This window comes from Scyliorhinus canicula, chromosome 1 (genome assembly GCF_902713615.1).
Source record: "Scyliorhinus canicula chromosome 1, sScyCan1.1, whole genome shotgun sequence".
NCBI lineage: Eukaryota > Metazoa > Chordata > Chondrichthyes > Carcharhiniformes > Scyliorhinidae > Scyliorhinus > Scyliorhinus canicula.
Genome location: NC_052146.1, coordinates 187,446,754 through 187,461,643, shown reverse-complemented (window position 1 = coordinate 187,461,643; position 14,890 = coordinate 187,446,754). Strand labels below are relative to the sequence as shown.

At 43.0% G+C, this 14,890-nt stretch overlaps 1 protein-coding gene across 3 annotated transcripts in view; it reads left to right on the top strand.

Moving 5' to 3' along the window:
• Nucleotides 1-13,558, top strand: part of LOC119970376 (cystatin-F-like) — a 28,914-nt gene extending 15,356 nt beyond the window's left edge. For 2 of the 3 annotated variants that reach the window (XM_038804897.1, XM_038804905.1), the window contains exons 3-4: nt 1,126-1,242; nt 13,159-13,558. In XM_038804897.1, coding sequence (XP_038660825.1) covers nt 1,126-1,242; nt 13,159-13,236 — 195 coding nt within the window. In that variant the 3' untranslated portion in view covers nt 13,237-13,558. The remainder of the gene's footprint in view (nt 1-1,125; nt 1,243-13,158) is intronic. The other variant, XM_038804915.1, reaches the window with a different exon arrangement.
• The last annotated feature ends 1,332 nt before the right edge of the window (nt 13,559-14,890 follow it).

The window sequence follows — 14,890 nt, the reverse complement described above, 5'->3', positions numbered from 1 at the left end:
ACTCATCCAGACAAGTGGGGAGTATTCCTTCGCACTCCCAACTTGTGTCCGTTAATACTGGACAAGCTTTGAGGAGTCAGGAGGTGAGTTACTCGCTGCAGAATTCCCAGCCCCTGACCTGCTCTTGTAGCCACAATATTTATATGGGTGGTCCAGTTCAGTTTCTGATTAATGGATGTTGATTGTGAGCGATTCAGTATTGATAGTGCCACTGAATGTCAAAGGGTAAATGGTTAAACTTCTCTCTTGTTGGAAATGGCCATTACTTGACAATTCTGTGCGCAGATGTTATTTACCACTTAACACTTAACAGCCCAAACCTAAAAGTTGTCCAGACTTTTCTGCATCTGGGCTTAGACTGCCTCGGAATGTTCAGAATCAAAATGGTAATGTCTTGAAGATGACTTTCTGTCTTTACCTTAGAATTAAATGTGATTTAATCCCTCTTTGTTGGACACACGATCAGCTGCAAGCTGATTTGTGCACACAAATTAGAAGAATCGAAAAATGTTAAATTCTTTAAAAATAAATTTAGAGTACCCAATTCTTTTTTCCAATTAAGGGACAATTTAGCGTGGCCAATTCCCCTACCCTCATAAGTTATGGGGGTGAGACCCATGCGGACTCAGGAACAGTGACCCGGGGCTGGGATTGAACCCAGGTCCTCGGCATTGTGAGGCAGCAGTGCTAACCATTGTGCCACCCAAAAACTATTTTAATACTTTGAATGTAAAATGGGGATCTGCTGCTCCAAAACAGGCCAAAGATGTGCCGGTTAGGTGGATTGGCCATACTAAACTGTCCCTTAGAGTCCAAAGGTGAGGGTTTCAGGAGAGGGTAGGGTAGTGGGACTGAGTGGGATGCTCTTTTGGAGGGTTGATGCACACTTGATGGGCCGAATCGCCTCCTTCTGCACTATAAGGATTTTATTCTACACATTAATTTTGCACTCGATCAGCGATTCAAAAGGAAATCTGATCCATGCAGCTTGAGCAGCAGGTTCCATGTTGATATAAAAATAGGATTAGAATTGAGAGGTGCTCAATGGCTGGTGCGGACACGATGGGCCAACGGGCCTCTTCTCATGCTGTAAAGCTCTATGACTACTTTTGTTTTCTTTTAAAGGTTGTTGCTGGACTGAAATATTTTCTATATGCTGATATTGGAAGAACAGTATGTCGTAAAGGAAAACCATATAACTTCAAGTACTGCTCATTTCAAACATACCCACCGCTAAGTAAGGTAAAACAATTCCCTCCTTTTTTATCCCAACCTGAATCTGGAACGAAAACTGAAAGTGCTGGAAAAACTCAGCAGGTCTGGCAGCATATGTGGAGAGAGAAACAGAGTTAATGTCTCGTGTCCACTATGACTTCTTTAGAACTCATATCGGACTCAAAACATTAACTCTCTTTCTCTCTCCCCAGATGCTGCCAGTCCTGCTGAGTTTTCTCGCACTTTGTTTTTATTTCAAATCTCCAGCATCCGCTGTATTTTGGTTTTATTCCTGAATTTGGAATGCTGCCTGTGCATATATTTTGTTTTGATTCTTTCGCAGTAGCCCTTCTCCTGATGAAACATCAAAGTCTGCACACGTTAAAACAAGCACAAGCCTTTTAGTTTCAGATAAAAGCCAATAAGCCCCAAAAGCCTGTCTCTGATATTCCCAGTAAGTCTTACAACACCAGGTTAAAGTCCAACAGGTTTGTTTGGAGTCACTAGCTTTCGGAACACAGCTCTTTCATCAGGTGAGTGAAGAGGTAGATGGGTTCCACAACCACATATATGGACAAAGTCAGTGATGCAAGATGATACTCTGAATGCAAGTATATATTCCCACAAAATCTCATCCTTGTCAATTGATGGATCACTACTACTGAAAAGTGAAGCATTTTTCCCATTTTTAGTGTTGGCATTTCGCTCTCCAAATCAGATGTGGTACAATTGGATGTATTAACGCTCTCGATGCTGCCCCAACAATTACCCTTTTCCCCAATTTCTACTGTTTGGTGGGCGGCACGGTGGCACAGTGGTTAGCACTGCTGCTTCACAGCACCAGGGACCCGGGTTCAATTCCGGGCTTGGGTGACTGTGGAGTTTGCCCGTTCTCCCTGTGTGTGCTGGGTTTCCTCCGGGTGCTCCGGTTTCCTCCCACAGTCCAAAGATGGGCAGGTTATGTTACGTTCTGGTTCTTGACGAGTTAAATGCTTATTGTAAAACAATTACGTGGATTAGATAAACATGAGAAAAATATCAAAAACTACTAACTATATTAAATTATCCAAGAGCTATTCTAAATATGACTATCCACTACGACAACTATCTCCAGTTTACCCAAGGTAACAGTGTCACATGGTTGTTCTCTACTGCCACCTGCTGGTTGCAGGTCGTAAACATTACTATTTACACAATTGCTTATGCATATCATCACATCCCCTTTCCTTTGGAAATGTAAAATATTTACATACATTATTTCAGTTTGCTATACAATACACATGATATGCATAATGTTTTTGATGATTCACATGTTTACAGTCCATCACAAATTCAATCTGTCTGGCTGTCTTCTGTGTCTTGTCGACCTTCTAAGCATTGGCTAACCTATGAGTTTGCTTAATTTTCAGCTGTCGTTGAAGATGGTTCCTGTTGTGTTTCTGTGTTCTGTACACTTTCAGCTTGTTCTGTTTCTGTATGCCGAGGTAATATTTGTCCAGTTGTCCTTATATTGCTTTCAGTATCACCCTGCGCATCTAAAACAACAGGTTGCTGAACCTTCAGCAAAGCTCTCCTGTTTCCTCTTCAAACTGTCCCATCATCGGTGATGATAATATATGACTGAGGACCTGACTGTTGTATTAGCTCAGCACACTTCAACCATCCATTTCCATCAGGATCCTCTACCCTGGCTGTGTTATCCTTTACTAATCGTTGCAAACTTCTTGCGCATTTGTCATAATACCTCTTCTGCCTCCTTTTTTCACAAATTTTTGATTCTTTCGTTCCTTTGGCATGTATGACAAGGTTGTTCTGAGCTGTCGATTCACCAAAAATCGTGACAGTGAAAATCCATTAAGTCCAATGGTGTTGCTCTAGAGTTAAGTAATGCGAGAAATGGATCTTCCCGGCTTTCCATAGCTTTTTTTGAGTAGCTGTTTCACAATGTGAACACCATTTTCAGCCTTCCTGTTGGATTGCTATAGAGGACTAGAAGTAATATGTTGAAATCACAGCTGTGTGTGAACTCTGTCCATTCATGACGACTAAAACATGGATCATTGTCGCTCATTGACACTTTGAGACATTCCATGGTGAGCAAAAATGTCTTTGGTATACTTGATTATACACCTAGCCGATGAGTTTGCTAGTTGTATCATTTCTGGACCGTTGGAGAAATAGTCGATTACTAAGAGGCATTCTTTTCCTGCCAGATAGAACAGATCCATTCCCACTTTCTGCCACAGAGTCGCAATGATTTCTCCCATTTGCATTTGTTCTTTACATTGTTTGTATGAAATTTCTGACAAATTGGAGTTTTCGATCATGCGTTGAATGTCTTGATTGATGCCTGGCCAGTTTACCGTTTCCCTGGCTCTATGCTTACACTTTTCTATGCCTCAGTGCCCTTCATGAATCTTCTTTAGAATCATTGATCGTAAAGATTGTGGAATGACAATCCTATTTTGCCGAAGCAAAAACAAAAGGGGTGCACTTAGCTCCGCTCTAATGTTAGAATATTTGGAATAGTGTCCCTTTGGCCATCCCTCAGTGAGATATTTCAGAATCTTCTGTAAGATTTCAGCTTTGATGGTTTCGTTTCTGATTAGTTTTGACTTCCCAACAGATACTGCAAGGGATTCTGTTACAAGATTCATGTGGACTTGCACATCCTCATCCATACGGTGTTCTTTCATGTCCATAGCACGCGATAGTGCATCCGCTACAACGAGATGTTTACCTGGCTTGTAGGTGAAATCAAAATTGTGCCTTTGTATCTTCATTATCATGCGTTGTATCCTGGGTGGCATCTCATTTCGATTCATTTTTACTATCGCCACAAATGGTCTATGGTCAGTTTCCACTAAGAATGTCGGTAGGCCATATACGTAGTCATGGAATTTGTTTAACCCATTTATCAAGCACAAGCATTCTTTTTCTATTTGAGAATCTCATCGCTCTGTGTCAGTCATTGATCTTGAAGCATAGGCAATTGGAAGCCAATTTATCATTGTCCTGCTGCAATAACACTGCTCCCAACCCATCTTTCGACGCATCTGTCGATATTTTTGACTTCTTTGTAGGGTCAAAAAATGTCAGCACTGGAGCGGTTGTCAATACTTCCTGTAACATTTGCCACTCATGCTCATGTCTGTTAGACCACTGGAAAATAGTGTCTTTCTTGATGGCTTCTCTCAAGCATGGCGTTTTTGCTGTGACTACAACTATGACTACCCACTACGATGGCTATCTCCAGACTTCCAGAGGTAACAGTGTCACATGGTTATTCTCTACTGCCACCTGCTGGTTGGATTCGTATACTGTACTATTTACATGATTGCTTATGCACATCATCACAGGTTAGGTGGATTGGCCATGATAAATTACCCCTCAGTGTCCAAAGATGTGCAGGTTAGGTGGGGTTATCAGGTTACATGGATAGGGTGGAGGAGTGCGTCGAGTTCGGGTGCTCCTTTTGAGGGTCAGTGCAGACTCGATGGGCCAAATGGCATCCTTCTACACTGTAGGAATTATATGTCACTTTCCATTTCCAACCAGTGGATTCAGAGTGAGATTCGCAACTGGTGCCAAATTAGAGAGGGCTTTCTTAATGCTGCAGATCCTTAGCCTGTTCAGTACTGTGATGAAACTGCTCAAGTTTCAGATTCACATTAAAAGGCTATCATTCCATCACCATGAGCTGTGGTCACATTCTGGGCCTAGAAGTTGAGAGTTTGTTCTGTTCAGATAGGTTTGTAAAATATAAGCAACTCCTATCTTGTAGAAGGAATCCAAGGGATACCCAAAAGTGTCAGTGTTGCGAGTCACTGCAGTACATTTTATACAGGAATTAAAGTTCAGTAATTTTAATTAATAACTTTGGCTAAATATTGGTATTTCAAACAAATTCAAATCGGTTTGAGGTTATTAACATTAGGAGGCCAATGATTTTCCTACCTTTCCATGATTATGTCACAGACAAAGGCAAGGGCTGGTTAAATGTGTTATATATTTTATACACAGCCGGTTGTGCTCAGTTGGCAGGACAGCTGGTTCGTGATGTAGAGCGATGCCAGCAGCATGGGTTCAATTCCTGTACCAGCTGAGGTTATTCATGAAGGCTCTGCCTTCTCAACCTTGCCCCTCTCCTGAGATGTGCTGATCCTGAGGTTAAATCATAACCAGTCAACTCTCTCCCCTAAAGGTGAAAGCAACCTATGGTCATCTGAGACTATGGTGGCTTTACCTTATATATTTTGTATATCCCAGAATAAAGCAGAGATGATACTATTTTCTAAGTGATCAAGAGGTTTATTTACAAGAGTTTTAAAATATATCTGAAATCACAAACTGTCTGCACTCATGGCTACAGCTCAGTTTCTAATGGCTTCTGTGGTGTTTGTTTTCTATGCTCTGAATCCACACCCAGGTTTAACCAATCAAACACAATGAGCATAGATCAATAACCAGACTCATAGAATCAAACACAGAACAATTGAACACTACAAAATGTCCTGGACTGCAGAATCAATGAGATAAACAAGAGAACTAAACAAACAGCGTGATGCATAGCCTTAGCTCCAGTGCATTGTAGTAGTTAATATAATTTAATGCTGGATCACTGTTGGGATGGGTCCTCGACATTTCATCTGCAGCAGGAGCAACAAAGCATAAGAAGTAACCAAGTTGCACTTGAAATTATTATTTTTTTTAAATTTAAAGTGCCCAATTCATTTTTTCCAATTAAGGGGCAATTTAGCGTGGCCAATCCACCTAGCCTGCAAATATTTTTGGGTTGTGGGAGCGAAACCCACCCACACATGGGGAGAATGTGCAAATTCCACACGGATAACGGACAGTGACCCAGAGCCGGGACTGAACCTGGGACCTCAACGCCGTGAGGCAGCAGTGCTATCCACTGCGCTACCGTGCTGCCCTGCACTTGAAATTATATTTGAAATCTTTTGAGGCAGCAATGAGAAACTAGAGATAGTCAACACATTGTCACTACCATGGCGTTATTGCGACTCTTTAGAAAAAACAATATATTTTTAAAAGCTACACTTTAAAAGACTGCAAATCAAAATGGCTCTCTGCTACAAGAGTTTTGTGGATCCAGCTGTTAACTTTCAAAAGGTCAAAGACAACCATTACTTTAATGTTGACTCAATGCTTGCCAGCACATGAGAAAATGCAAATTTGGCTTTCGTAGGAAGAAAGGACTTGGCCTCTTAAAAACAATTGCAGGTGAGAGAAGGATTCAGATGATCACACCAGCTTAGTTGGGACAACGAGTGAGCACTGCTGAGGTCACATGATAACAGTGGCCATCTTGATTCCCAGCTAAAAATCCATTGGACTGGTGCAGTCAGTTGGGCATCTGATGTGCCAAACTACAATACTTAGAAAGAAAAACAAAGAACTTCTCCCTCCCCCCCCCCCCCCCCCCCCCCTTCCCTGGACTCCGAATCTACCTGAGAAGCCAGCGGCTGGCAGGTCAACTTTAGAAGCCATCACAGCTGCTGAAATATCTCTGCAATTTCAAAGCCTTCACTTCAGACAGTGTAAAGTGCCAGCATGAGACAACACGCCCGTACTGAAACAGAGAATGGGTTAAATTCCATTTTTATAATTCCTGTTTTTATTTTCATCTTGAAATTTGTATAAGTGTGAGAATGTGTCATTATTTTGTTAACCTCCATGTGGAAAAATAATCCAGTCTTTTCATTTTCAAATCCAAAAAACTTGCTGCTGTGTAGTTTTAAATTAACGTAATCACTCAAGGGTGAGAAGTACACACTTCTACTTACAAATATATTTAATCACAGGTACTAAAAGCCAGGATCCGGAATTTCACTGGACTTTTTATTGAAGTCCAGAAATCAGCTTTTATTTTTTTTACAGTAAAGCTCAAAATTAACAGTAGGGGAGCTAGAGTAGGAGTTCTGAACCTTTTTGCTTTTGAGCCCCCCCCCCCCCCCCCCCCCACCCCGCTTCATGCATTAAATATACATCCATTTGAATTAAAAATTAGTTTACAATTAAACATATTTTAGTTTGACTCACATATGAAACTTGCTTCTGGTGCTGAACAATGGTGCAGAACAATAATTCTGTCAAGATGTGGAAGTATCTCCGACAAACATTTGCACATTCACGTCCTGCTCAATGTTCAGTCCAGCTTGATACTTTATTTTCTTTGTCATTGCTGAAAATCCAGCTTTACAAAAGTAGGATGCACCAAATGGGACTAACACATTCAGTCTTGCAGAAGAAATAGTCCTTTTCAGAGCATTCACAATTTGTTTTATTCATTCAAACGATGTGAGCTTCACTGGCTAGGCCAGCATTCATTGTCCATCCCTAATTGCCCTTGAGAAGGTGGTGGTGAGCTGCCTTCTTGAACCCTGCACTCCCTGAGGTGTAGGAACACACACAGTGCTGTTATGGAGGGAGTTCCAGGATTTTGATCCAGCGATAGTGAAGAAACAGCCATACATTTCCAAGTCAGGGTGGTGAGTGATTTGGAGGGGAACTTCCAGGTGGTGGGGTTCCCAGGTATCTGCTGTTCTTGTCCTTCTAGATGGTAGTGGTCGTGGGTCTGGAAGGTGCTGCCTAAGGAACCTTGGTGAGTTACTGAAGTGCATCTTGCGGATGATACACACGGCTGCTACTGTGTGTCGGTGGTGGAGGGAGTGAACGTTTGTGGAATGGGTGCCAATCAAGCGGATGCTTTTCCCTGGGTGGCGTCAGGCCTCTTGAGTGTTTGAGCTGCACTCATCCAGGCAAGTGGAGATTATTCTGACTTGTGCCTTGTAGATTGAGGCAGGTTTTGAGCTACTCACCGCAGTATTCCTCACCCTGACTTGCTCTTATAGCCATAGTATTAATATGGCTAGTCCAATTCAGTTTCTCATCAATGGTAACCCCCAGGATATTGGGGCTGGTTTAGCTCACTCCGCTAAATCGTTGGCTTTTAAAGCAGACCAGGCAGGCCAGCAGCACGGTTCGATTCCCGTACCAGCCTCCCCGGACAGGCGCCGGAATGTGGCGACTAGGGGCTTTTCACAGTAACTTCATTGAAGCCTACTCGTGACAATAAGCGATTTTCATTTTCATTTTCGTTGATAGTGGGCCATTCAGGTTTTTTTTCTTTTCAGGGGCAATTTATCATGGCCGATCCACCTACTCTGCACATCTTTTGAGTTGTGGGGGTGAGGCCCACATAGACACGGGGAGAATGTGCAAACTCCACATGGACAGTGACCCAGAGCCGGGATCAAACCTGGGTCCTCGGCACTGTGAGGCAACCACTGTGCCACCCTTTAGTGGGGCATTCAGTAATGGTAATGCCATTGAATGTCAAGGGGCGATAGTTAGATTCACTCTTGTTGTAGATGGTCATTGCTTGGCACTTGTGTTATTTGCTCATTGTCAGCCCAGGCCTGGACATTGTCACAAATGGTGCTGAATCATCAGCAAACATCCCCATTTCTGACCTTTTGATGGAAGGAATGTCATTGCTGAAGCAGTTGAAGTCAGTTGGGCCTAGGAAACTCCCTTGAGGAATTCCTGCAATGATGCCCTGGAGTTGAGAGGATTGATCTCCAGTAACCACAACTTCCTTTGTACTTGGTATGACTCCAACCAGTAGTGAGCTTTCCCCCTGATTGCCATTGACTCGTTTTGCCGGTGCTGCTTGATGTCACAGTCGGTCAAATGCTGCCTTGATGTCGAGGGCAGTCACCCTCACCTCATCTAATTTCTGGAGTTAAGGTCTTTTGTCCATTTTTGGACCAAGTCTGTAAGGAAGTCAGGAGATGAGTGGCTCTGGGGGAACACAAATTGAGCCTCAGTGAACAGGTTATTGCTAAGCAAGTGCTGCTTGATTGCTCTGTTGATGACCTCTTCCATTACTTTATTAATGATCAAGAGTAGACCGATGGGGCAGTAATTGGCCGGGTTGGATTTCTCCCAATTTTTGTGCACAGGATATACCTGGGCCATTTTTGCCAGTGTTGTTACTGCATTGTAACAGCTTGGCTTGGGGAAAGGCTAGTTCTGGAGCACAGGCCATCAGTACTATTGCCAGAATATTGTCAGGGCCCAAAGCCGTTGCAGTATCCAATGCCTTCAGCTATTTCTTGATATCACGTGGAGTAAATCAAATTGGCTGAAAGCTGTCACCTGTGATGGTGGGGACCTCTGGAGGAAGCCAAGATGGATCATCCACTCATCACATCTGGCTGAAGATTGTTGTGAACGCTTCAGCCTTATCCTTTGCACTGATGTGCTGGGCTCCTCCATAATTGAGGATGGAGATATTTGTGGAGCCTCCAGTGAATTCTTTAATTGGTCACCACCATTCATGACTCGATGAGCTTCGATCTGATCCGTCGGTTTTAGGATCGTTTAGCTCTGTCTACTGCTTGCTGCTTATGCTGTTTGGCACAAAGGTAGTCCTGTGTTGTAGCTTCACCAGGTTGACACCTCGCTTTTAAGTATGCCTGGTGCTGCTCCTGGCATGCTGTCCTGCACTCCTCATTGAATCAAGGTTGATCCGCTGGCTTGGTGGAATGATAAAGTGGGGGATATGCCAGGCCATGAGCTTTTGGTTTGGTACAATTCTGCTGCTACTGATGGCCCACAGCGCCTCATGGATGCCCAGTCTTGAGTTGCTGGATCTCTTCTAAATCTATCCCATTTGGCACTGTGGTAGTGCCACCAACACGATGGAAGGTATCCTCAATATGAAAGTGGAACTTAAACATTCCTACCGATACTGCCTTGGACAGATACATCTGCGGCAAGCAGGTTGGTGAGGATGAAGTCAAGTATCTTTTCCCTCCTGTTGGTTGGTTTCCTCACTAGCTGCAGCAGACCCAGCATACGAGCTTAGTACTTTAGGACTAAACCAGTTCGATCTGTAATTGTGTTACTCAGCCACTCTTTGTGATGGACATTTAAGTCACCTTGTGCTCTTGCCAGCCCTTGTCCAACATGGAGGAGTACTGATTCATCAGCTAAGATGGGGGGGTCAATGTTGAGTCGTATGTGGAACGTTGAATCAGCTGGAGATTTCACAGGGTCCAGAGTCGATGTTAAGGACTCCCCAGGGCAACTCCCTCTTGACTGTCTAACACTGTACCTGCCAGTGGGACAGGGCATACGCAGGGATGATGATGGTGGTGTCTGGAACATTATCTGTATGGTATGATTCTGTAAGTATAACTGCGCCAGGCTGTTGCTTGATCGTCTGTGAGATAGCTCTCCTAATTTTGGCACAAACCCCCAACTGTTCAATTCCCATACCAGCTGAGGTTATTCATGAAGGCCCAGCCTTCTCAACCTTGCCCCTCACCTATGGTGTGGTGATCGTCAGGTTAATCACCACCAGTCACCTCTCCCCCTCAAAGGGAAAAGCAGCCTATGGTCATCTGGGATTATGGTTACTTTTATTTCGTAAGGAGGACTTTGCAGGGTCAACAGAGCTCAGTTTGTCATTGCAGTTTCCAGTGCCTGGGGTTGATGTTGGGGGGGGGGGGGGGGGGGGGGGGGGGCGCATCCAATTTTATAGATTTGTAGCGGTGTGATATAACTAGTTTGAAAAAACTGATTGGCTTGCTAGACCATTTCAGAGAGATTTAACAGTCTTGTGGGCCAGACATGATAGGAACTACTAGTCCAGTGAGAATTCAACCACACCACTGCCTCCTCATAAAAATGTCACCAGCATTATTTCACTGAATTCCTGAGAGAGCTGACTGATGAACTACCAGTGAAATCTTTGATGAGACAGAGGTTGACAATTTACCTTCACTATCTTCAATAACCCTCACAAGGCCCACCGGGATACCCCAATCATCTCCTGGTGGGACTGGTGAAATACAAGCTTCCCCACTAGTGGGCAGAGGCCTGCACAACTGGGGTTCGTTACTGTACTATGTAAAAGCCGGTCCAGACAGGGACTGGCATGCTGGTACGCCAGAGTAGAGGCAGTTCTCTATGAATAAACTAAACTTGCGTTTGTATACTTAAGAGCGGCCTCCTGGCTCTTCGTAGTAACCCACTACGTGGGCAAGGTTGTTCTGTCATGAGTTTTGGAAAATAAGCTTCAAATTTGTGGAGTGGACTAGGAAGATGTGCTGCCAACTATGGTTTGATGCTGTCAAAGTCAATGCTTTTTCTTTAAGTGAAGAGTATGAGGGCTCAAACATATCCATTATCCCCATTCCCGTAACAGCCTCCCCGAACAGGCGCCGGAATGTGGCGACTAGGGGCTTTTCACAGTAACTTCATTTGAAGCCTACTCGTGACAATAAGCGATTTTCATTTCATTTCATTCCCCACCACCCACCTCCCCCTAAAAAAGTAGTTTCTAGGCTTAGTTTCCTTTTGGATGCATCATTGTTTTCCACACTGAGCAAAAAAGGTGCCCTCCCATTTTGTAGTTTTATTCAGCAGTGTCATTTAACTGAACATATCTGTGAGGTAACTCAGTTTAGACAACCTCAGGTCATTCTTTCATCACTTGGGCAAGTTCAGTTTTCTTATCAGCTCAGAAAGAGTACATCCCCTTCACTGAAGTGAAAAATATAGATAAGCATTCTGCCCTGAGGTAGCAATTTATGCAGGGGTTTTTATGCATTCATGGGTGGTTGAGCGTCACTGAAGTTTTGAAATCATCTAACAACTTTAAAATGTCATTTGACTTCATTGAGCTCTTTGCAAAACAAAAAGCCTGGTTTGATTTATTTATCCACAAGTATTAAATGTAGGTGAGACATTTTAGAAATGCCTCATGTGGGGGCAGCACGGTGGCACAGTAAGTAGCACTTCTGCCTCATGGTGCCAAGGTCCCAGGTTCTGGCTCTAGGTCACTGCCCGTGTGGAATTTGCACATTCTCCCCGTGTCTGCGTGGGTTTCGCCCCCACAATCCAAAAAGGTGTGCAGGTTAGGTGGATTGGCCACGATAAATTGCCCCATAATTGTAAAAAATGAATTGGGTATGCTAAGTTTAAAAAAAAGAAAAAAAAAGAAATGCCGCATGTGGATTTAACAAGTTGTGTAACAAAGTCATTGTCACGCAGTCAATGCACTACAAAACTGTCATTTGACAGGGTCAATTGGTAGTTATATTTTCCAGTTGCCTGGTCTGCCTTCTGCTCTCCAAACATTTGCCTTACAATTTGGAGGGCACATGGCATTATCAGCTCAGCAATCATATGCTTCTTTTTCAATCCACTAAATAGGATGGGACAACAAGCTTTATATTAGCGGTAATTGTAGATTTCATTTCCCTATTAGTACAGACTACCTCCTTAGCATTCTGCACAAATAAACAAGCATGGTTTGTCATCTGCTCGGTAATTTGGAGGGTTTCAAAGGTTTATTGCACAGTACTTGCACAGAAATTATACACTGCAATCAAGGTATATCTCCACTTCAGGTACAGACAAAACCGAAATTCAAATAGATAGCTTTGTATTTTCTGTTTTGTTAATTTTGAACTCCTTTCCTCATATCTCCAGTTCCTCAGATTTTTTTCCACCCCTTATGGTTGAACACGATAGATGAAGGACATGCTGCATCTTGCTCTGTGGACGTTTTTTGTTGTTGATATGGCTGTATGAACATTTATCCATGTCTGGTGTCCACTGTGCAAAGTCGCCCCTCCTGCACAGTGCCATATGGCAGTAGGAGCTACCACCACTATGGTAGCTTTCACCATTTTAATTGATACTGAGGACCTGCGAGTGGGACTAATTGGAAAGCTCTTCCAAAATGTTGAAAACAAAATGATAGGTCAAATTGTAATCCTCCATGTTGTACAATTCTATGCATTGCAAGATTCAATAAAATAGATGCTTTATAATTTCAATCCATGGCAGTTATTATGGTTCTTGTCATCTCTCCCACTAATCTTTTTTTCCTTTTTTTAGAGATTGACTTGTCATTTTAAAGTCTGGGTTGCTTCTTGGAAACAGAGTTGGAAAATGATTGCTCTGAATTGCCAGTGAAGCCTCTTCCCTTCCCGACTACTTGAAAGCTTTCCATTGAGTGGCAGAGTTTTGCTCCTATTTCACACTTTTTATCTGACGTGTTGGAAGAGAAGGTCTGGTTTCCTCCACAATTCATGAAGAACTCCTCCTAACACAGACTCTGGAGAATATGTCTGCTGGTATTGCAAGCAGTGCACTCAGCTGTTTTTCAAATAGAGTTCCTTTCTTTCAAGACCTTATTTTAAATCGCAGTGCTAAATAAAAATGTAATTGCATGTATTTCACAAGCTTAGAATATCCCAATGGGCTTTACATGAAACAAAATACTTTTTTTCAATGTGGCCACTGTTGTAATATCAATTTTTGCAAGGTCTCCAAGACCGCAGTATGAAAATAATTGAATAATGTTTTTTTTTCTTCAAAATAATGATAGACAAAGTTCTACATCAAGCTAAGAGGCAGACAAGGCCACAGTTTAACATTGCATCCATAAGACAGCACCTCCAACAGTGCAGCATTCAGTACTGCACTGGGAGCGTCAACCTGGATTATGTTTGCAAATCCCTGAAGTGGGAATTGTTCTCATAGCCATCTATCTCTGAGACAGGTGCTCGCCTCCCCCCATCAAACCGCAAGTAACGGCCAACAAAATGCAGGTAAATGCGGCTATTTATATGATCCAGCAGGAACATCAATGTAGCACGCTTTGTGCTACTACCAAGAGGAAATTCTACACCAGAAAATGTTAGAGATGTACAATTCAATCAAAATCTTTAAAGGGACAGAAACACCCAGGTCATTGAGTTGCCTTCCCCATACTCTAACTTGGCTGATAGTCCCAGATGACCATTGGCTGCTTTCCCTTTTCAGTGTTTTAACCCGAGGATCACCACACCTCAGGTGAGGGGCAAGGTTGAGAAGGCAGGGCCATCATGAATAGCTTAGCCAGTACGGGAATTGAACCCGCACTGTTGGCCTCGCTCTGCATCATTTACCAGCTGACAGAGCTAAGCCGGGTATGCTGTCTTTTACTTGTACACAAGTTTTCAAAGCTGGTTAAAGGTATAAAGGTTCATGAGGTTATCCATAAAGTGTCAGTCATGACTCAGTGGTAGCACTCAACTCTTGCCTCTGGTTGCGGGTTGAGGGTTGCATTGCCAGAGGGACCAGGGTTCGGGTGAAACATTTAACTGAGGCGCGTCAGTCCATTTGGATGGATTGAAAAAATCTGGTCACACCATCTGGAAGAGGAGCAGAGCTCTTCCTGCCATCCTGCAAGTGTTTATCCCTCATTCAACATCACAAAAACAGATAATCTATTCATGTTGCCGTTTGTAGAACCTTGCTGTGCCCAAATTGGGTTTCATATATTGTAACAGTAACTCCACTTCAAAAGCTGGAAAGCACTTTGGGACACAGAGCATGTGGAACACGCACTATAAATTCAAACTGTTACTTTATGATGAAAGTTGGAACTGGCTTTTCAAGTTGAGCATTTTTCTCCTGTAAAACTGCCAGCTTAGGGCTTTCAAGAGCTTTTCTCATTTTCCTCCAAGAACTGAAATGTTGTTTCTTCTGAACAAGTGCACAAATATCCAATGAGTTGATTACATGTTTACCACTATAATTGAATAAATTTAATTAAAGGCTGATTGACTGCAGTGTCATTTGA